Genomic DNA, 23,619 nt, shown 5'->3' on the forward strand with positions numbered 1-23,619 from the left:
TAACGTATTTTACATCTTTAAAAATGGACAAGTAAACACTTAAGCATTGGAAGCAGTGGAACATCCTTTCCTGTTCTCTGGCCAGAGTATGTGAATGAACAATTTCCCCTTTCCCTGTTCAAAGCATCCTGTGATCATTCCACTCCAGCTCCACTTTGTTCCATGTTTTCTATTTACATTTACATTTAATCATTTAGCAAACAGTTTTATCCAAAGCGACTTACAAATTAATTCAAGTAAACTACATAGAAAAATGTGTGCCCAGTTACAGATCCACTATAAAGTTCTTTCAATGTTTGTTTTTAATACCACAAACATCTGGGCACAAGATAATTGTATTAAATGAAGAAAAGAAAAAAACAATACTTGGAGAAAAGTTTCATGCTGTATTGAAACAAGAACACTAGTCTGTTAACATGTTGGAGCAGTATTAGAAAGATCTTGAAGACATTCAAAAAACCTGCTTCTTGCTCCTGGCAATAACACGCAACTTACTGTTTGGTAAACAACTCGGTAACGCTTCCTTTTACAGTCCTGTTACCCATGTACTTACTATGTACTTATTATAGTAATTATAATTACTGGGTAATAACTAGGTACTAACCCTGAACCTACCCCTAAACCTAACCCTAACCCATGTACTTACCTTATATTTGCCAGTACTTTCTAGGTAAGTACACTGTAAGTACACGTAAGTACTGTACTGTAAAAGGAAGCGTTACCAACAACTCTTATAGATCACAATTTCTGGATACAGAAATCCGATAATTACAAAAGATTCAGAAATACGTTTCACAGCTATATATATAGACACACACAATACCTGCTCTATCGAAAGCTTATTCCAGCTGGTAAGGGTTGTGTTCCTATTTTTTGTCAGGCAGTTCATCTGTTAAGTCTTGCAGGGATTTCCATCCTCTCAATATAGGCAGCAATCTTTGGTATAATCAGTGCAAGTTCACAGTTTTGAGGTAAGACAACAAAATCGCTATCCCTCGTATTGTTCCTTTACTGGAGCCACTCTTTCAATGGTTTAAATTATGAGGCCTGTGAAAAAACACCAAATACAAATGCCTGAGTAATACAAGTAAATGTACATTTAAAACACGACTCTTTTGGATATTGTAACAACACTGAACCTATAGAATATTTTCAGAACAATTTAAAAATAAAAGTGCATACACACAGCCACACTCACAAACACAAACAATATGACTGAAAATGTTGAATTTTTATGAACAAATTCTACAATGTACCTCAAAACGGCTGTAGACTTTCCTCTCTTTCCTCATTTTCTCCATCTTCTGTATTAAGATGTCCCGTTCTTCTGGTGTAGTCTTGGAGGACCAGTGCCTTCCCGGATAATTTGAGAACAGTTTATCTGCAGAGCTAACCTCGCCCTCTTTGGCTTCATTGGGTGCAGCAAGAGTCTGCTTGGACTGGGATGATCTCCTTTGGTTCTTTGCTGAAATTTGCTCCAAAAGAACTTTAGTGTCATCTCTAAGGTTGCTGCACGAGATAACATTTGCAGTAGATAACTGATGGGCGGACATGATTGATTTTGGATTCTTTGCAACAGAAGACTGATTTTCTGAATTACTGTGTACAGTCAAATCTGATTTTTCTGACACCTCTGCAAAGTTAGTCACAGAGTTTTCCACCTCTGTTGTTGTTTGTTTAGGGTCTAGGGTTGTAGAAACCTCTGTCTGAGTTATCTTGGGCCCTTCAGCTATAGCTGAAGTGTCATGCCTCTGAGATTGATCTGTAATGGTCTCATTCTTTTGGCACTCATCTAGTTTTTGGTCATTTAGACAACTAGATTCCATTGGGTTTGATGATATGCTAGATTTTAATTGTGTGATTCTCTGAGTTGAGTTAATCTCATTTGAGTACAGGCAAAGCTCTGGTGAATCTTGAGGCTGAGTTGAGCTCACCTCCACTGAATTGAGACTAGTTAAAGCATCACTGTCTGTGTCTTTTACCATAGGAGTTATACATGGTTTGGTCCATGCTTGTGTTTGGTTTAGTTCCACTTGGCTATCACAAGGTGGAACAGTATCAGTTTGGGAAAGCTCAGTTGTGGAACTTGAGTCTATAATGACTGTAATTTGAGATATGCTATTGTCTGCCTGAGTACTGTTAGCATCTGGAATGGGTTTGCTGAAGGCTTTGGATAAATTATCATCTTTTTTCTTTTTCTCATTCACACAGTAAGACTCTTTTGCAGTAATGTATTGAAGGGATTCATTTTCTGTTTCAATAGGATGTTTAGAAGTGTCTACCGTCATTTTAGTGGAGTTTTGAGATGATTCACTTTCGGTTACAGTGAGCTGCTTGGACAAATCATTCTCTTTTGCAAGGGGTTGATGCAAAGAGTCTGTGGCTGTTGTGGTGGTCTTCTGGGAAGAATCTGTCTCTGTTGTAGTGGGCTGCTGGCAAGAGTCTGTGATTGTTGCAGTGGGCACCTGGGAAGAGTCTGTGATTGTTGCAGTGGGCTGCTGGGAAGAGTCTGTGATTGTTGCAGTGGGCTGCTGGGAAGAGTCTGTGATTGTTGCAGTGGGCTGCTGGGAAGAGTCTGTGATTGTTGCAGTGGGCTGCTGGCAAGAGTCTGTGATTGTTGCAGTGGGCTGCTGGGAAGAGTCTGTGATTGTTGCAGTGGGCTGCTGGGAAGAGTCTGTGATTGTTGCAGTGGGCTGCTGAGAAGAGTCTGTGATTGTTGCAGTGGGCTGCTGGGAAGAGTCTGTGATTGTTGCAGTGGGCTGCTGGGAAGAGTCTGTGATTGTTGCAGTGGGCTGCTGGGAAGAGTCTGTGATTGTTGCAGTGGGCTGCTGGGAAGAGTCTGTAATTGTTGCAGTGGGCTGCTGAGAAGAGTCTGTCTCTGTTGCAGTGGGCTGCTGGGAAGAGTCTGTGATTGTTCCAGTGGGCTGCTGGGAAGAGTCTGTAATTGTTGCAGTGGGCTGCTGAGAAGAGTCTGTCTCTGTTGCAGTGGGCACCTGGGAAGAGTCTGTGATTGTTGCTGTTGGCTGCTGGCAAGAGTCTGTGATTGTTGCAGTGGGCTGCTGGGAAGAGTCTGTGATTGTTGCAGTGGGCTGCTGGGAAGAGTCTGTGATTGTTGCAGTGGGCTGCTGGCAAGAGTCTGTGATTGTTGCTGTTGGCTGCTGGCAAGAGTCTGTGATTGTTGCAGTGGGCTGCTGGGAAGAGTCTGTGATTGTTGCAGTGGGCTGCTGGGAAGAGTCTGTGATTGTTGCTGTTGGCTGCTGGCAAGAGTCTGTGATTGTTGCAGTGGGCTGCTGGGAAGAGTCTGTGATTGTTGCAGTGGGCTGCTGGGAAGGGTCTGTCTCTGTTGCAGTGGGCTGCTGGGAAGAGTCTGTGATTGTTGCAGTGAGCTGCTGGGAAGGGTCTGTCTCTGTTGCTGTTGGCTGCTGGCAAGAGTCTGTGATTGTTGCAGTGGGCTGCTGGGAAGAGTCTGTCTCTGTTGCAGTGGGCTGCCCGGAAGGGTCTGTCTCTGTTGCAGTGGGATCCTGGGAAGAGTCTGTGACTGTTGCAGTGGGCTGCTGGGAAGGGTCTGTCTCTGTTGCAGTGGGATGCTGGGAAGAGTCTGTGACTGTTAAAGTGGGCTGCTGGGAAGGGTCTGTGACTGTTGCAGTGGGCTGCTGGGAAGAGTCTGTGACTGTTGTAGTGGGCTGCTGGGAAGAGTTTGTGACTGTTGCAGTGGGATGCTGGGAAGGGTCTGTGACTGTTGCAGTGGGTTGCTGGGAAGGGTCTGTGACTGTTGCAGTGGGTTGCTGGGAAGAGTCTGTGACTGTTGTAGTGGGCTGCTGGGAAGAGTTTGTGACTGTTGTAGTTGGCTGCTGGGAAGAGTCTGTGACTGTTGTAGTAGGATGCTGGGAAGAGTTTGTGACTGTTGCAGTGGGATGCTGGGAAGGGTCTGTGACTGTTGCAGTGGGCTGCTGGGAAGAGTTTGTGACTGTTGCAGTGGGATGCTGAGAAGAGTCTGTGACTGTTGTAGTGGGCTGCTGGGAAGAGTTTGTGACTGTTGTAGTTGGCTGCTGGGAAGAGTCTGTGACTGTTGTAGTAGGATGCTGGGAAGAGTTTGTGACTGTTGCAGTGGGATGCTGGGAAGGGTCTGTGACTGTTGCAGTGGGCTGCTGGGAAGAGTTTGTGACTGTTGCAGTGGGATGCTGAGAAGAGTCTGTGATTGTTGCAGTGGGCTGCTGAGAAGAGTCTGTGATTGTTGCAGTGGGCTGCTGGGAAGAGTCTGTGATTGTTGCAGTGGGCTGCTGGGAAGAGTCTGTGATTGTTGCAGTGGGCTGCTGGGAAGAGTCTGTGATTGTTGCAGTGGGCTGCTGGGAAGAGTCTGTAATTGTTGCAGTGGGCTGCTGAGAAGAGTCTGTCTCTGTTGCAGTGGGCTGCTGGGAAGAGTCTGTGATTGTTCCAGTGGGCTGCTGGGAAGAGTCTGTAATTGTTGCAGTGGGCTGCTGAGAAGAGTCTGTCTCTGTTGCAGTGGGCACCTGGGAAGAGTCTGTGATTGTTGCTGTTGGCTGCTGGCAAGAGTCTGTGATTGTTGCAGTGGGCTGCTGGGAAGAGTCTGTGATTGTTGCAGTGGGCTGCTGGGAAGAGTCTGTGATTGTTGCAGTGGGCTGCTGGCAAGAGTCTGTGATTGTTGCTGTTGGCTGCTGGCAAGAGTCTGTGATTGTTGCAGTGGGCTGCTGGGAAGAGTCTGTGATTGTTGCAGTGGGCTGCTGGGAAGAGTCTGTGATTGTTGCTGTTGGCTGCTGGCAAGAGTCTGTGATTGTTGCAGTGGGCTGCTGGGAAGAGTCTGTGATTGTTGCAGTGGGCTGCTGGGAAGGGTCTGTCTCTGTTGCAGTGGGCTGCTGGGAAGAGTCTGTGATTGTTGCAGTGAGCTGCTGGGAAGGGTCTGTCTCTGTTGCTGTTGGCTGCTGGCAAGAGTCTGTGATTGTTGCAGTGGGCTGCTGGGAAGAGTCTGTCTCTGTTGCAGTGGGCTGCCCGGAAGGGTCTGTCTCTGTTGCAGTGGGATCCTGGGAAGAGTCTGTGACTGTTGCAGTGGGCTGCTGGGAAGGGTCTGTCTCTGTTGCAGTGGGATGCTGGGAAGAGTCTGTGACTGTTAAAGTGGGCTGCTGGGAAGGGTCTGTGACTGTTGCAGTGGGCTGCTGGGAAGAGTCTGTGACTGTTGTAGTGGGCTGCTGGGAAGAGTTTGTGACTGTTGCAGTGGGATGCTGGGAAGGGTCTGTGACTGTTGCAGTGGGTTGCTGGGAAGGGTCTGTGACTGTTGCAGTGGGTTGCTGGGAAGAGTCTGTGACTGTTGTAGTGGGCTGCTGGGAAGAGTTTGTGACTGTTGTAGTTGGCTGCTGGGAAGAGTCTGTGACTGTTGTAGTAGGATGCTGGGAAGAGTTTGTGACTGTTGCAGTGGGATGCTGGGAAGGGTCTGTGACTGTTGCAGTGGGCTGCTGGGAAGAGTTTGTGACTGTTGCAGTGGGATGCTGAGAAGAGTCTGTGACTGTTGTAGTGGGCTGCTGGGAAGAGTTTGTGACTGTTGTAGTTGGCTGCTGGGAAGAGTCTGTGACTGTTGTAGTAGGATGCTGGGAAGAGTTTGTGACTGTTGCAGTGGGATGCTGGGAAGGGTCTGTGACTGTTGCAGTGGGCTGCTGGGAAGAGTTTGTGACTGTTGCAGTGGGATGCTGAGAAGAGTCTGTGACTGTTGTAGTGGGCTGCTGGGGAGAGTTTGTGACTGTTGCAGTGGGATGCTGGGAAGAGTCTGTGATATTTGCAGTGGGTTGATGAGAAGAGTCTGACTCTGTTGCAGTGGGCTGTTGGGAAGAGTCTGTGACTGTTGTAGTGGGCTGCTGGGAATGGTCTGTGACTGTTGTAGTTGGCTGCTGGGAATGGTCTGTGACTGTTGCAGTGGGCTGCTTGTAAGAATCTGACTCTGTTGCAGTGGGCTGCTGGGAAGAGTCTGTGATTGTTGCAGTGGGCTGCTGGTAAGAGTTTGTGACTGTTGCAGTGGGATAATGGGAAGGGTCTGTCACTGTTGCAGTGGGCTGCTGGGAAGAGTCAGTGACTGTTGCAGTGGGATGCTGGGAAGAGTCTGTGATTGTTGCAGTGGGCTGCTGGGAAGAGTCTGTGACTGTTGCAGTGGGATGCTGGGAAGAGTCTGTGATTGTTGCAGTGGGCTGCTGGGAAGAGTCTGTGACTGTTGCAGTGGGATGCTGGGAAGAGTCTGTGATTGTTGCAGTGGGCTGCTGGGAAGAGTCTGTGACTGTTGCAGTGGGCTGCTGGGAGGAGTCTGTGACTGTTGTAGTGGGCTGCTGGGAAGAGTTTGTGACTGTTGCAGTGGGATGCTGGGAAGAGTCTGTGATTGTTGCAGTGGGCTGCTGGGAAGAGTCTGTGACTGTTGCAGTGGGCTGCTGGGAAGAGTCTGTGATTGTTGCAGTGGGCTGCTGGGAAGAGTCTGTGATTGTTGCAGTGGGCTGCTGGAAAGAGTCTGTGACTGTTGCAGTGGGATGCTGGGAAGAGTATGTGATTGTTGCAGTGGGCTGCTGGGAAGAGTCTGTGACTGTTGCAGTGGGCTGCTGGGAAGAGTCTGTGACTGTTGTAGTGGGCTGCTGGGAAGAGTTTGTGACTGTTGCAGTGGGATGCTGGGAAGAGTCTGTGATTGTTGCAGTGGGCTGCTGGGAAGAGTCTGTGACTGTTGCAGTGGGCTGCTGGGAAGAGTCTGTCTCTGTTGCAGTAGGATGTTGATAAAAGCCTGCTCCCAATTCAGATGGTTGTCTGAAAGGTTCTGGGGAAAGTTCAAATTCTATTGCAGTGTGGTTTTGGGGAGTGTCTGCCCCTGATGAAGTTGGCTGTTGGATGGCATCTACCACTGATGCTGTGGACTGCCGAGAAGTGTTTGTCTCCATTGCAATGGGCTTTTGAGAAGAATCAGTCTCTATTGCAGTGAGTTGTTGAGAAGAGTGTGTGACTGTTGTAGTAGGCTGTTGAGTGGAGCTTGCTCCCAATGCAGGTGGTTGTCTGAAAGGTTCTGGGGAAAGTTCACATTCTTTTGCAGTGTGGTTCTGGAGAGTGTGTGCCCCTGAAGAAGTTGGCTGTTGGATGGCATCTACAACTGATGCTGTGGACTGCTGAGAAGTGTCTGTCTTCATTGCAATGGCCTTTTGAAAAGAACCTGTCTCTATTACAGAAGGTGGTTCAGGAGAGTCTGTGACTGTATCAGTGGACTGCTGGGAAGGGTCTGTGGCTGATGGAGTAGTCTGTTTGAAAGGTTCTGCACCTGTTGCAGTGGGTTTGGAGTAAACGTCACTTTCTTTTGGAGTGTGGTGTCGAGAAGAGTCTACCACTGATGTAGTGGACTGCTGAGAAAAGTCAATTTCTGCTGCAGAGGGGTTTTGGGAAGATTTTGCCCTCGTTGCAGGGGAGTGTTTGGAAGAGTCTGAACATGTGGCAATGTACTGTTGGGAAGGTTCATTTCTTGCTGGGTCTGTCCCCATTACAGGGAGTTGTTTGGAGATTTCACTTTCTGCTACATTGGAGTCTTGGGTAAAGTCTGTCCCATTTTTAGCAGGGAGTTGAGAGTCTTCCCCTGTTTCAGTAGGCTGTTGGGAGGGGGCTGTTTCATTTGCAGTGGAATGATGTGATGATTCGCTTTCTGTTGCAAATGGCTGTTGGAAAGCATATGCTACTGTTTTAATGGGGACGTTTTGTGAAGTTTCACTTTCTGTAGCAGTGGGATGCTGAGAAGATTCCTCTCTCAATGCAGTAAGGTGCTGAAAAAAGCCTGTCTCTGATGTGGGAAGGTGTTGAGAAGAGTCTCCATCCATTGAAGTAGGTTTTTGGGAAGGCCCACTTTCCCTCACTGGGAAGGGAACTGCATATATGTGGTCAGGTTTTGAGGGTACACTAGTATCTACAATTGCAAGGTTTGGTTTTGAATTAAAATCTAGAGATAGATTATCTCTGCTAGAAACATTGGGTGAGCTCTGTGCAATAGTGGTGCTTAATGGTGACATACACTTTGTCTGTGGTAACTTTACAGGCAGACAACTCCCTGTCAGAACAGCATGGGAGTGGTCTGTTTCTTTTGGACAGGGAAATTGGATGAGGCCAGATTCTGTTGAGGGAGTATTGAATGCAACAGATTCTACTTGATTTTGCACCTCCAATGTAGCACTGGCTGTAGAAAGGGAGTTTTTTGAGCAAGGTTCTGAGGATGAACTTATGCCAGGATCGGAGGACTTACCAGACAAAACACAGGAAGGCTTTTGAGCAAAAATTTTTAAAATGGGGGATGTCTGGTTTTTAGCAATAGATACTGTTCTTACCTCTTCAACAGGTTTAAGAGTTGGGTCAGTGTCTTTTTTATTTTTTTTTAAAGTTGAGCCAGATTCTTCAGCAAGTTTTTTCTTAAATCTAATTTTTTCAGCATCAGTAGCTCTATGCAGGATGTCTTTACTTGATTCCTCAAATTTGGTGTCTTTACAGGTGTCTTTGATCTCTGGTGCTGGGACAGTGGTATTTTTTGACTTGAGTGTAGTTTCTGGGGTCTTGAAAAAAGGTCCAGCATTTTTATCTGCGTCATTAGTGGAAGGTTTTTCTGATAGAGCAAATTTTTGGGTGGCTTTCACTGGATTGCTCTGAGAAACCTTTGCTGCTGCAAGTTTGCGTTTGGCCGCCAACTCTTTGAAATACCTCAGTCTACAGTCAGGGTCATTCATATCGATGAAAGAAGATGACTTTTGCAATAGATTAGATGGGCATTCATCCCTTTGGCTTTTTCTTTCAGGAACTGCTGTTTGAAGTTGGTCTTTTTCTTGCAGAGGACAGAGATTTTGGGAGTTTTCAACCTTATCTAAATCAGAATTTTCACCCAATTTGTTCAGTTCATCCTCAGGTTGTGCAGACTCTATGTCAGAGTTATCAAATGTCTTTGACTTTACAAAATCGCTCCACTGAAATGGTTGAAATGGAGAACCAGTCCTCCTTTTGTCCAAGATGTGTGACACACGAGAATGTTTTGAAGCTTCATCCCCATCTTTTTCTCCCACAGTATCTTTCATCTCATCTGACGTATGCAACTCCAAATTTGAACCGAATATCAGTGAGTGTCTCAGTCTGGAACTCCTTTGGAAAGGTCGGCTGGGTTTCTTCTTGAAGTCTTCACTAATCCGGTTTGTCTCTTTAGGTTCTCTATTCTGCGTCTCCTCCACTTTGTCACCCTCAGTGGTGCAAGAAGACTCTGAAGTTGATGTTGGTGTTGTTTTGATATTTATTTGTGATAAGTCTGTTGGATGATTAACTGAACTGTCAGGCACAATATAATTATTCTGAATCTGGACAAACAAGGGATTTTCCCTAGGTGAAGGTATCCTGTTAAACTCTCTGTTTCCTGGTCTAATTTCTGGACGCACAGGACCACAAGGAGCTTCCTGTGTAAAACATGGAACATCACCACATGTGCTGGATCCTTCAAGTTCAGCTAAATCCAGTTCTCCTGCATCATCAAATGCACTAAGGTATGAGCTGATCCTCCAGTCCCGCATGCCTTGCTTTTGACTCATATCCTGTGGTTTGTGGTTTACATTAAAGAAACGTTTCTGTTCTGGCAGGTTTGGTTGTTTTGGTGAGCTCTGACAGGTATAAGATTGACCCATGTTATGTCTCTTAATATTGGACTGCACAGGTGACAATACATTTCTTGGACCATGTCCTTCCTCCATAGCAGATTGAGACTGCAGGTATCTTTGAACATGGTCATAAGCTCCAGTTGGTTCAGCCTCATCTCCCTCATGAGGGTAGCCAGACCCTGTAAACTGATCAATGTGGTGGCCTTGGCCTCTAAGCTTCCCATACATGTCATAACCAGATTGAAATTCAGCTCCCTGGTAAATAAGTGGTTCCCTTGCAAATGTACTGCCCTGGAGCACAGCTCCCTCCATGTACTGTTTTCCTCTCATTATTGGAATGTTTTGAGGAGGCAAGTATTCATAATCAGGTATATTTCCGTAGCTATTCCTTTTGAAGCCAACCATTTCAGTTGGTCCTCTCTTTTGCCTTCCATGCTCTATAGATTGATGGTCCCCTCTATATGGTTGATCAGCATGCAGGTCCATGTGCCTCTGAACAGAAGGATTTGCTTCTGCTGCACTGTGGATGGATTCAGTCCTAAAGGGTAACATTTTTTGACCCACTTTCATATGGTCTTCTCCAGTACGTTCGGCCCATTCCATGCCCATAGTTGGATATTGTCTGTTAAACATGTGGGTCTTTTCTGTGTTGTAGAAGCCTTCAGGTTCCCCAGCATAGTGTGGCATATTTGCCAAAACATTTTCAACAACCAGTGGCTCTGAATGGGCATACAGAATCCGAAACTCTTCATCAAAGGTGGTCACAAGCTGTCCCAGAAACAGATGAGCAAGACAGCGATGTATCTTCTCAAAAGACCACATGAAGCTGCAACACAAAGTGAGAAATTGTATTAACCAACACACCTTTTATGGACACCTTGATTAAACACAACATACACTAAAACCCAACATATAGAGTATAGATTTATAGAGAACTGTTAAACAGTAAAATGCACTTACCTATAGTTACCACTTAAAACAGCTCTGCAGTCTACTAGTATAAAGCGATCCATCATCTGACCTTTAAATGTCTTTCCTGTGCGGCAGGAATAGGTAATTCCAGACACAGTTCTTACCCGCATGAACTGCAAGTAAAATGTATATTAATGAATTTGTACTGATTTATAACAATCAAATAAAAAAGTACCTACTTTTATCTCATCCAGATTCACCCTACAGTTGTTCACCATAGAAACAAAATGTTGAGCATTCAGTTCATCAAGAAGAACATAAACAGCCACACCACGTGTTGCTGCACCAAGGATATCAGCAAAGATGTCAACATCTGTAAACATATCCATCACCACAGCGATAACCTAGAACAAAAAATAAAACATATATTATCATATATCAAGTTAAAAAACAACAACATGCGTTGCAATGTCAGAATGAGTTTGTTTTTAATCACAAGAACTTTCAAAAGAACATACTTTTAGTATTAATAATCTAATACAACCTTAAAAATACTGGGGAGTTTTTTCAAACGTTTAAGCATTTTTTAAATGGACTTAAATTTGAATTTATTGAAAGGATAGCCCCTTGAGATGTAACATCTCATTTTCAAGGGGGTCCTAAGACTTCATTTCAATTATTTTGAATATTGTATAGATAATTCAAATGGTTTGATTACCATGTGTGCTTGTAAAGTGTCGACATTTCACGTTTCCGGCAGAATAACCAGACATAAATGACAAAGAGGTGAATATCAGATGAAGTTGGAGGGCAGACAACACTGTCTACTTTTATGTTTACTTACGACTTCGGTTTACCACATTGTCAACAATGATGGCACCCAGTCTATTTTATATTAGGCAAAAGTTCAATCATGAAAGAGACTGCCAAATTACATCACCCCAATCTGAATCTCAAACTGCCTCAAGAGCAAATTTAACATAAGAACATTTTTAAAAAGAAAATAAATCTGCACAATATGCATAATACTTGTACAGTACAGAAGTATACTGTGAACGGCATCACTGCAGGCAAGAGTGCATGTAATAACAACCATTTCATGCCTTCATTGATCGCAACATTTTCATGAAGATACAATACAGATCTTGTGTCAATTTGGCATAAAATCAAATTCTTATATTCAGCACCTTTAGGCAATTTGAGACAATAAACTTGTATCGCTTGTAACTGAATTAACCGATAGTTAAAATGTCTAAATTGAAATAAGATCATTTGGTTGTGTATTTAAACCAAAGATGTCAATAGAAACTACAATCCTTATAAGTGCACAATAGCTGTCATTGTCAAGCTTAGAATGAAAGACCAGCTGTGAAACTAGTGTGACCAGTTTTCTGTTTGCTCTAACCTCGTATTGCCTACTTGTGAAAACAGTACCAAAGCAATTAAAACCACTGATTAATGAGGTAAGACATCTACCGTAATACTAAGTCGTATTTACAGACTTCTGTGATGCAGTAATAAGTAAAATATTATTAGTGCACTTGGACAGCATGCAAAACTCACTTGCTGTGCAGTCTTGATCATCCTGCGGACTTGCTCTTTGATACTGGGCATCTCGGGGTCAGGCGGGTTCACCAATGTAGTGACCTCAGTTGGTCCAACAGATCTGTATTGCTGTGGCCAGCCCAAGTCCAGGTTCGGAGCATCATGGTCTGAATGTACCGGCCAGTAAGTGTCAGAAGAGCCATCTACATCTTCAGCCATGCATCTCCTCTCTAGTTGTGCGGTCTGGTGTGGAGCTTGCACCAGGCATCTGATATACTCAATCTCTGAACGGGATAAGAAATCAACCACATCTACTTCCTGAAGAAACCCATAGTAGCCATCCAAGTCAGTGTCAACCAGGGCGTCGATAGCCATTCGGTATTCCTCACGGTAGTGAGGGGCCAGGTAGTTGGGGTCCAGGGGGTTGTCCCCGGAAGAGGAGCACTGGGAACGATGAGCCATATTTACACCTGGACCAGTGGAGTTAAGAGATTAATTATCATCAGAAAAAAATGGTAATGCACATTAATTCCACATGCGGACAACCACTCTGGCCCCCACCCTACATGAGAAGTAAACATGTTCATAGATTATTGTGATGCACATATTTTTTAAAAAACAAGCAAAAAAAAAAAAAATCTATTCAAAAAATACTGTTGCAAATGCAAACATGTAGGACTTAACCCAATATCTATTTCAATGGAGAACATTTTTTTTCTTTGAGTTTTTAAATGTTTTGTCATCCAATGACATCACTAAGAATGTATGATACTAACATCTATGAATGTTGCAAAAAAAAAGAGCCAGAACATATATTTAAACCTTAAACCTACATAAATTATAGTGAGACAAGTCATAATATCATGATATGATTTCAGTACTAATCCACTAACAAATGTTGTCTTATGTTTAGAAATAATTTAAAATGGTCACAAACTGTTTTTTATTATTATTCATTATTATAATGTATTAGTAATATCCACGGATCTATTTAGCCCTATAACATTTGGATAGATCAGTGGTAGGCTAATAACGCATTTAGAGTAGAAATCAAGCATAGGCCTATTGTGTGTCTAAAGGGTGAATTACAATATGGATATTAAAACAAAAAGAAATGCATAATCAAACACCGCATCCATTTCTTTCAGTCCACATCGGCTTATTCAAGTAGTCTTAGTTAAAACGTAAAGTAAAAGAATCTCTGGGGGTAAAATCATATTAAAAGTAAATTATAATCTAAACCAAGTATAATTTTAATAATCCTGTGCGTTATTATCAGTAAACCACTGAAATGAATCTAGATCGAGTAGGCTATCTCACATCTGCTTCAACAACCTCTGGGTGTGTCGCGACAACAGAGAGCCCACCATTTAGGGAGTAAAATGCCAAATCTTTCTCTTGTATTTATATAGACACAAATCACTATTGTTAACTTAATCACAAACATGTTTTCTTTCCCATGAGGACCGACGCCACCCCGTTAGATTTTGACGTCGCGAATCGTGAAGCTCTCAAGTTTCGCAAATTTACTGCCAAGCAAAAAAAGTACAGATTATGAAACCTAATGACGCGTTAAAGTTTCCTCACATGCATTTAAAGTCGACTTACCTATTTAAATCGCAATTGTCATTGATTCCCTGTTTGAAATCCCTTCATACGACCGTCATGACGAACGACAGACGCTAACATTCACTCGAGTTGAAGAGGAAAACACACATCTCGGCCAACATACACACACACACACACACACACACACACGCACGCACACACACAGGCAAAACCTGTTTGTGTTCGCGCGCAAGTGAAGAGAATTGTCTATTCCTGCTCAAAATAAGCGCTTTTTCCATTATTCCAAAAGACAATTCAATTAGATAGGTTTCAAAGTGAAAGTTGTTAGGATACGCAGATTTCATGACAGTATTGTGATTCCATAATATTATTGATTTGATTTCCATATAGGTTATAAAGTTAATAATTCTAAGTCATAGTTAATGTTTAACTATAAACACATGGTCCTCCTGATAACATAGACTTGATCTGGAGCTCAATTGCACATAAATTTGAGAATGTGTGTTTGTTGAACATACAGTCAGTCAGAGGTCACTGGAAAACTCCCACTCAGTAAAAACACTGATCCACTGTAGCTACATAAGCTAGCCTATACATATGGTTAAAGTCAAGTAATAATTTATTGCTCTTAATTTAACTCTTGGACTAATTCAATAGCAAACAATTCATGTTTCAGTTTACAAGTAGGCTAGGTCTGAATTGTGGGAATCCCTTCCACTTTCTTAACTGGACCCATGGCGACTTACTTAGACAAGACCACAACATTATTTCTGTATGTCCAGTAGGCCTATATCATCTGTCATCAATGAATAACCAATAGATTGACAAAAATTGTATGCGTGTAATCCAAGTGCAGATAAAATAATGGGTTCACATGAGCCTGTGTGAACTTGTTAGGCTGGAACAGAGTAACTTCTGTAAAGAAAGAATGATTGTGGGGGAAAAAAGTATATGTGAACAAAACTGATTAGTGTTTCTCAAAATAAAAGTATATCTTCACACTTAACACTGTGTATATAACACTATATACAGATATATTAACACATTTTCTGGAAATAAAAACAGTTGAAAGTGAGAGGATGTTGAACTTAACTCAACAGTCAGTGATCACTATACATTTTGCTTGTAATGCAATGTAAAATTCCCCTTTGGGTTATAAAGGAAAAAGTTTTCAGAGGGGCTGGTAGATGATGATCTTTTTTTTTTTTCAGTTTAAAACAAATGATCTGTGGAAGGCGAATTTAGACATTTGAATGTGCAATTTACACCACCTTGTTTAACAAAAAAAATAACAAAAAAACACTTTAAAACCTACAACACTTGTGCAACTTATCAAAAGAGACCAATACTTTATTTGGAAGTTGCATTTAAAATCCAGTTGGTTTAAACATCTGAAGGGACTTTTGCTGAATGAGCATGACATGTCTGCCTGTTTGACATACATATATCTGAAAGCATAATGGTCTAAGATAACATACGTGCTATTGTTATTATCTTGTTTGAGTTTCAGTATAACGCATGACCTTTATGTACATGCAGCGTCGACCTGTACAACAGAGACAACACCTGAAATCAGATCAGAGCTCATCGGCCGTTTCTACGGCAGAAGGTCTGTGGTTTCTCTTTCTGGAAACGATTAACCTTAGCCACTGAAGTACGATTAGTCCCACTGCCTGAAGCAGAACCTTCACCCTCTTACACCAAGTGCTTCACAACAAAATGCTTGAACATTCTTCAAAACTCATTGTCAAATATACCTCTATTGATATAACAGCTATATGTTTGACAGCTCCTCAAACATTAATAAGGCTATGTTGATGTATAGTCCGCACACAATCACCTCAAGCTTACATTAATCAGAAAGTAAGCGATGTTGATTCAATGTTTGTAAAGAACCAAAGGCTTGTGTTCTGTCATTGTGTTCCATATGTTTCCCTTCCAAAGAAAAAGGAGAACTTGGCTACCAGAGAGCCACAGGATATGATGTAATTTCTCAAGTGCATGCCTGAACAATCCTGCATTGTTTCAACAGACACCGCCTAAAGCACATATTGCAAGCAGTGTTAAGTGTGAAGATGTTCGTGACCTCATACCTAAAAACATTCCAAGTACAGAAGTCATATTCAAAGCTATCTCTTCACTGCTAATCCGCATACATGTTATACTCCTTGCAGATCTTTGAAACCCGAAATGAAATGTCTCGACAAGCACAGTTTTTTTGTGCTGATGTAAAGGATATGTCAAAGAAGGCAACACCCTTTTATTATTAAATAATCAATAGCCATTAGTTGAGTTATGTCAATGCTACTTTGCAAGTCACAGCACAGAAAGTGTTTTTGGAAGGTGAGGCATTCTTATCTTAAAGAACAATCGATTGGACAATGCCAAGGGGTCAAGGTGTGGCTATTTAGCATGCGATAGTTGGATCTTAGAAGGGACAAGCGCCACATATATATTGCTAACATTTAATTATATTGTACGTTTTATAGAGTCCAAAACCTTAAAGCGATGGTTCACCCTAAAATGAAAAATAAGTCATAATTGACTTACCCTGGCGTTTTTTCTAATGCCTACTGCCTATAAGGCCTAGGAGAATTTTCAATAAAAATGTCCCGCTTGTGCTTATTCATATGATGATAGTGAACAAAGACCAGCTTTTGAAAAAAAAATTATTTAAAAATGTATCACAGAATGATCCCTTACGACACGTGTTATTTATTCCAAGTGTTCCAAGTGGAATAAAAATTCACAATTTCAATGTTTTATTTAACGAAATTCATGACCTTAGCCATTGGCCTTCTGTGCGACGTGCACGTTCACGAGAGTCAGTGCCGCAGTTCACTCCGACTCACTGAGAACAGCATTCACACAAGTGCAATCAAGATTAACAAAAACATGAAATACAACCAACTTCTTCTCTGGCGTGAATATATCCGTTGTGTTTGTCGTAACAAGAAGTTATCGCGTTCACATCCGTCAACTGCCATTCTGACTGTCATCAGACAAACAGAGTTCCAGTCTGGTGATATTTGGTTTGGTTGGATATTTGACTCAGTGAAGAAAGTACACAGATACTTTTGTGAGATTTCTAGACATTGTGTTTCATGTTGTGTTTTTGTTAATCTTGATTTCTCACAACGTGTGTGCTTTTCTGGGCGAGACTCATGAACGCACACGTTGTGCAGACATGCAGGGAAGACCAATGGCCAAGGTCAAGAATTTCGGTTTGTTTTTCACTAAACCCTGTTGTATACCCCCAGAGCACTTACAGTTGTGGTCAGAATGAATGGCACCCCTGGTAAATATGATCAACAATGGCTGTAAAAAATAAATCTGCATTGTTTATCCTTTTGATATTTTATTTTAAAAATTAGCAAAAATCTAACCTTTCATAGAAGTAAAATAATTGAAAGTGTGTGTGTGTGTGTGTGTGTGGGGGGGGGGGGGTTCTCCAAAACACATTGGCCACAATTATTGGCACCCCTATAATTTCATACAAATAAAATATCTCTGAAGTATATTCCCAATAATATTTACCTTTTTTAGCACACCCGGGTGACTAGGAACATGAAATTGTCTAGCTATGATTTTTTGTTTCAAATTAGTTTAAATATGAGGAAACAAATTCCCTTAATTCCCTTAATCATCCATCACAATGAGTAAACCCAAAGAGTTCTGATGTACATCAAAAGATTGTTGAGCATCACAAAATAGAAAGTGTCTGTAAGAAAATAGCTAAAGAATTGAAAATCCCCATTTTGACCATCAGGGCAATAACTAAGAAGTTCCAATCAACTAGACGTTACGAATCTGCCAGAAAGAGGACGTGTGTCTATATTGTCTTAATGCACGGTGAGGAGGAAAGTTTGAGTGGCCAAAGACTCTCCAAGGATCACAGATGGAGAATTGCAGAGATTACTTGGGGAATTTGTACCATACCCTAACCTGTACTTGTTACATCATAAGAAGGATGGCGTCTACGCTAATATTAGTCTCTCTGTTTATCCGAGGTTTACCGCAGTCCGCCGGATCCAGGCCGAATCCAGATCTGATGCAGGACCTTCGCCTAGACACGATCACAACGCAGTCCTGAAGTGTCAACCAGTCCCTTCCCTGTTTACTGAAGTCAGCCGGATCCTGGCCGTATCCAGATCAGATGGTGGACCTGCACCTGGACCCATGTGACGCATCCCTGAAGTGCCAGCCTCATCAGCCCTGTGAAGGCCTCATCGACGCGAAAGCCATCGGCACTGATCCTCAACAATCTCGTCACTATACCGGCATGATGACTCCGACTTCCAACCAGATGGAACTGGATTAATATTCTGAACGCTCTGATCCAATCTGACTTCTGACATGTAGTGCTGCCTGGATCATAATCATACACTGTTCGCTCGTTGGCCAGAGGAGAACTGGCCCACCGACTGAGTGTCAGAAAGCCTAAAAAAATATATCAAATAACCCCTACATCACCACATGTTGTTTGGGAGGATTTCAAGAAAAATGCTCCTCGCTCCTCCAAAAACAAACTCCAGCATAATCAGATGTCAGACATGACTGGAACTTCAAAAGGGACCGGATTCTATGGTCAGATGAAACAAAAAAAGGGCTTTTGGGCAGCAAACCCCATGCCTACGGTTAAATATACTGCTGGATCTTATATGTTGTAGGCCTATATTTTTGGCTGGAGGTCCTGGACATCTTGTTCAGATACATGGTATTATGGATTCTAGCAAATACCAACAGATAAAAAATCTAAACCTGACTGCCTCTGCTAGAAATCTTATAATGGGCCGTGGATGGATCTTCCATCAGGACAATGGTCCAAAACAAACATCAAAATCAACACAAAAATGGGTCCATGACTGTCCCAGTCCCCTAAACTGAACCCTATAGAAAATGCATGGGGTGAACTGAGGATCTGGAGAGATTCGGTATGGAGGAATGGTCTCTGATCTCTTGTCAGGTGTTCTCCAAACTCATCAGGCATTATAGGAGAAAACTCAGAGCTGTTCGCTTGGCAAAAGGAGGTTACAAAAAGTATTTAATAACAGGGAGCCAATAATTATTGCTGTCACGTTTTCTATGTGTTTAGTTATGTTCTGTGATCTTGTTTTCCCCCTGTCTTTGTGATTTTGGTTCAGTCCTGTTAGTTTTCCCGCTCCTCGTTTGTGTTCAGTTTCTTCACCTGTGTTCAGTTAATTATCCCATTAGTCCCAGTTCTTTTAAGCCCTGTGTTTTCCCTCAGTGTTTGTTGGTCGTCGTCAATGTATGGTTGTGTTTACCCTGAATTCCTGGAGTTTGTTATTTTGTTCTTGTATGTTCCTGAAGTTAATTTTGTAAATAAATCAACTACTTTGACATTCCTGTATCCTTGTCTTCAGCTACCTGCACACAACCCTGACAATTGCCAACATGTTTTGGAGAAAAGCATTTATTTCATAATGTGATTTCCCCCCCACTTTCAATTCTTTTGCTTTAATGAAAGGTTCGATGTTTGCGAATTTTGTGAATGAAAAATCAAAAGGATAAACAATGCAGATTTATTTTTTTACAGCCATTTTGATCATATTTACCAGCGGTGCCATTAATTCGGACCACAACTGTATATAAGGCACATGACGCATGGGATCATTCTGTCATTATTTTTTTAAAAAGCTTGATGGTGGACGCAATGCAGTTATATGGACGAGCTCAAGTGGGACATTTTTTTTTAATTATCCTTTTGTGGTCCATAAAAGAAAGAATGGCATACTCCATAAGAACAACACCAGGGTGAGTAAATGATGACTTTTAATTTGAAGGTGAACTATCCCTTTAAAAGAATAAAAATGACTTATTTTGTATTATGCATATGAAAATATGTGTGCGAAAAAGACTGTCTGCATTAATGGTATCAAAGGATTTTGACATTCTGCATTGTAGCTGCATGCAGTTCTCCATCTCTTACTACATCTAGTCTAAACATGCTGCAAGCCTTTGCACTCAAAAAATATGAAAATAATGTTTTGGCCAGCAGCCAGATCCATGCAAACGCACAAGCATCAGTTTGTCAGAATCCGGCTGAATATTATTTGCATGCATTAAAAAGAGTGGCGGGACTGTACTAGCAGCACTAATCTTTATATGTGGCTAATCTATAATTTGTCTTTTTTTATTACGTTGACAAAAAGCTCACCCCAAAAAAACATTACTATGCAATACCCATTTATGCATGTTTACACACATACAGTATAAATTAAAGTAAAAAAATATAATATTTTTGGTCTTTCTACAACTATCACCAATCCATTTGTATTTTTCAGGCTATTTTTTAACGAAACTTTGTATAAAGATAATTCTCAACTTGAAAGATATAACAAAATAATTTGATGTATTCATTTATACAGTATATGTGTATGTGTACATGTGTTATTGGGGTGAGCTTTTTGTCAACATTTAATAAAAAAAGACAAATTATTTGAAAATGATTCAGATTTAAATGATAATTACAAAATATTATCTTTATTCCAGAGAGCTAAATTCAGTCATTCAGTCAATGTCAGTCATTTCTAAAGAGCAAGGAGAGGGAGTTGTCATGGTCAAACCTTCAAACATTTGGCCAGAGGTGTAAAGAGAACCTGAAACCATACTTGAGTAAAAGTACAGATACCTTGCAGCACAAATGACTCCATTAAAAGTTACAACTTTCAATAGGCTTGAGTAATGTGATTTTAACAGTAATTATTAAGTATTTTCCTCGTACTGAATATAGGCTCAAAGATGCACTAGTCCTCAACACCTAAGAGACATGCCAGTGAAAAACAAGAAACCGGTGATTTGTGAGGAGAGCAAGCAGCATATATTTATTTTCTAAAATTGAAATAAAACCGAACACCTCAGAATTGCAACTAATCAAGGTTTACACATAGTCTCTAAAACGTCTAGAAGCACTAAAGTCTCAGTTAAGCTCAAGTGCTCAGAAATGGAATAAGTAATTAATTCTTCAAAATAATGTCAAATTAAATAGTCCCCCCCTCCCGTTCGCCGCGGGACCTGGTGTGGTCACACCGGTTGCACTGGCCTAAGGACAGCCCTGGTGAAACACTTGCGATTCACACCTGCTAACCCACAACCCAGATTCATATCAGCAGGTTCAGCTGTGTTACAAGTGTCACATTTCACATAAAATCACATTTCTGTAAAGATCATTGAAGATACTATTATCTCATCTCTTTATCTCCCAGGTACATGTATGTGCATGTGTTGTACAGGTGAGTAAGTGGGACACTAAGGTTTTTGTATATTTCCTCTTTTTCCCTCTGTATTTCCCATTCAGAACGGTTCTGCGTGAAGGACTAAGCCATATAACATCTTTTAAAATAATGCAAGTGACAAATTATCAGAAAGTGTCCCAGTTTACCCATGAATACTACGCATATTACACAGACCTCAATAGAAGTTTCCTATAAAAGGGTGAAAGCAGAGAGACACAGATTGACAGATGAAAAAGGCTTCACCTTTACAGAACACACCTCATAAAATAATGTGACACGGCATTTCCCTTCTCAGGTTATATGCCTTCCTCCATCTTCATACGGTGTGTAAACAAATCCAGGTTGCTTGAAGCACCGGTTATAGAAATATGCATGTATGAATAGTTTAAACAAGTGTTGACTGAATATGAGCTGCTTGCAACTGAACTACTTTGGACACAATGCAAATTGTCATGGAAACGGGAAAATATGAGGTATAGTTATTGATTTATGAACTGATTTTCTGCAACTCATTGGGGAGCCAGTTCCCGAAATTTGATAAACTGCTCCAAGTTAAAAAAATATGTATAATTTAGACACTATAGCTTTAATCCAATGCGGAACAGAGGTGAGCAGAAAATCTAGTTTGCAGGTTAAGCTTTCGAGAAATCATGTGAGAGAGACCTGACAGGAAATGTTCTGCAAATAGTTTCTTGTTTAGTGTTGATCAGACCTGTTCATTCAACAGGCCTAAAAATATTCAATTTTCTGCTGAATTCAGTCCAGCATACATACAGCATGAACAAACATGAAACAATGCTGAAGAGACATATTTACAGCTCAACTCAGAGAGGAAGGGAGCTGGTTTCAGGTACTTTTCAGGTTAATTTCATTTGCATTCAAAATATGAAAGAACAAAGAAACTAAATTCCTCACATACTTAAATGCAAGCAAACGAGAAAAGACATATTTGTCCAACCACAGTGTGACTGTCTGGAGCTCAACCACAGCATTTCAGAACAAGATGAAGGGTGGAAGGGTTGGAAACACTGGATGTGACTTCTGTACTATCTTTATCCATTTCTCATGAACTGATCTCACTGTATATTTAAAGGGATAACAATACAATAATCTACTTACCTTCATGTTGTTCTTTTTTTCTGTGGAAAAGGTATATTTTAATATGCATTCAATTTTGGTCTGTTTGTCAAGTCAAGTCACCTTCATTTATATAGAGGTTTTAACAATACAGATTGTTTCAAATCAGCTTTACAGTGGTAATAGGAAATTAAAGTAACATAAAGCTATCATATGGCTTCTTTTATAATACTTTTATGATGCTTTTTGTAATTTTGGAGCTTGTGAGCCCTAGTACTTAACTTCCGTTATATGAAAAAGATCAAAAAGCCTTTAAAATATATTTATGTTCCACAGAAGAATGCAAGTCATGTGAGTTTGGAATGACATGAGGATTCGTAAATGATGCATTGAATGAATGAATCATTTTTCAAATTTCTGTTTGTTACTTAAAAGTAAAAGTTATAAGACCATTAAATGAAGCTCAACAAAACGCATAGGCTTTTAACACATAGTGGCAAAAAGTGATGTCTGGAGGGGATATATGAGGAAAATATTTAAGATTTTTAAAAACCTTTTAAATGTGAGTGAAGAACAAAATACTAAATTTGGTTAAGGTATTTATCTGACAAAATTATTTGGCAAAAACTACAATTACAGTGTTAATTTACTATGCAAAAATAAAAAAATGCATATAAAAACAAAAAGCTCACCGGAAAGACATAATCAGTTATTCATATTTCATTGGATCTCTCGTTTTTGCACAGCCATGGCCAAAAAATATGTCTGCACAATTTGGTATGTTTTAATTGTCTCGTCACAAATAAAACAATTGATTCAAAGAATAACTACGCAATATGTTTACACAATCTTTAACAGATTTTTAATAATATTTGAAAACAGGGTGAAGATGTCAGTTTTCCTATAGGCCGGACATCACTTTTGGCAACTATATGCCTTTTTATAGGCTATTAATGAAACATAAAATGCCTTATTCTTTAAACAGAGAAACAAAAAAAGACATTAGACAAGATACATGCTTGCATTGTGGTCTGACTCATTGATTAAAGAGCCTGACAGTAGAATTTTTATTGAATTGGGTAATCTTGATCCATGAATCAGAGCTTCCTCCTTTAACGAGGAAAGCATCACACAAGCACTCTTGTCTTCTGCCATCTGGTGGCTGTTTTGTGATGCTGTGTTGAAGTAGTTCAGAAACACAACTATTTATTAAGGCCATTAAATATCATGACGAGAGACTAAAACCTATATTTCCTTCATTATGCAAAATAAATAAAAGAACTGATAAACTAACAAACACAGACGCTTTACTTTGGATTCCTAACTAAATCTGATGATATCTAATAATCCAAATATGTTTGGGGACACAAGAGTATCATTGTGCACATCAGCAGACATCTAACACACACTCACTCTCACACACACACACACACACACACACACACACATTGTGTTTTCATGTTTCATGGGGACATTCCATAGACATAATGATTTTTATACTATATAATCTGTATATTCTCCCCTTTAACCCTAAACATACCCATTACAGAAAACTTTCTACATTTTTAGATTTCCAATAAACATCGTTCAGTATGATTTATAAGCTTGTTTCCTCGTGG

The 23,619-nt window shown here is 41.0% G+C and overlaps 1 protein-coding gene across 1 annotated transcript; it reads right to left on the reverse strand.

The window, feature by feature from the left end:
- Window positions 1-729: 729 nt before the first annotated feature.
- fam83ha (family with sequence similarity 83 member Ha) lies at window positions 730-13,791 on the reverse strand. The gene is made up of 6 exons (XM_056248000.1): window positions 13,707-13,791; window positions 12,117-12,568; window positions 10,793-10,957; window positions 10,602-10,726; window positions 1,257-10,467; window positions 730-1,047 (listed from the first exon to the last, which is right to left on the reverse strand). The coding sequence occupies exons 2-6, from the start codon at window positions 12,558-12,560 to the stop codon at window positions 1,039-1,041; spliced, it is 9,954 nt and encodes a 3,317-aa protein (XP_056103975.1). The 5' UTR covers window positions 12,561-12,568; window positions 13,707-13,791; the 3' UTR covers window positions 730-1,038.
- Between the last annotated feature and the right edge of the window lie 9,828 nt (window positions 13,792-23,619).

Source organism: Rhinichthys klamathensis, unplaced genomic scaffold (assembly GCF_029890125.1).
Source record: "Rhinichthys klamathensis goyatoka isolate OS25496 unplaced genomic scaffold, OSU_Roscu_1.1 h1tg000053l_1, whole genome shotgun sequence".
NCBI lineage: Eukaryota > Metazoa > Chordata > Actinopteri > Cypriniformes > Leuciscidae > Rhinichthys > Rhinichthys klamathensis.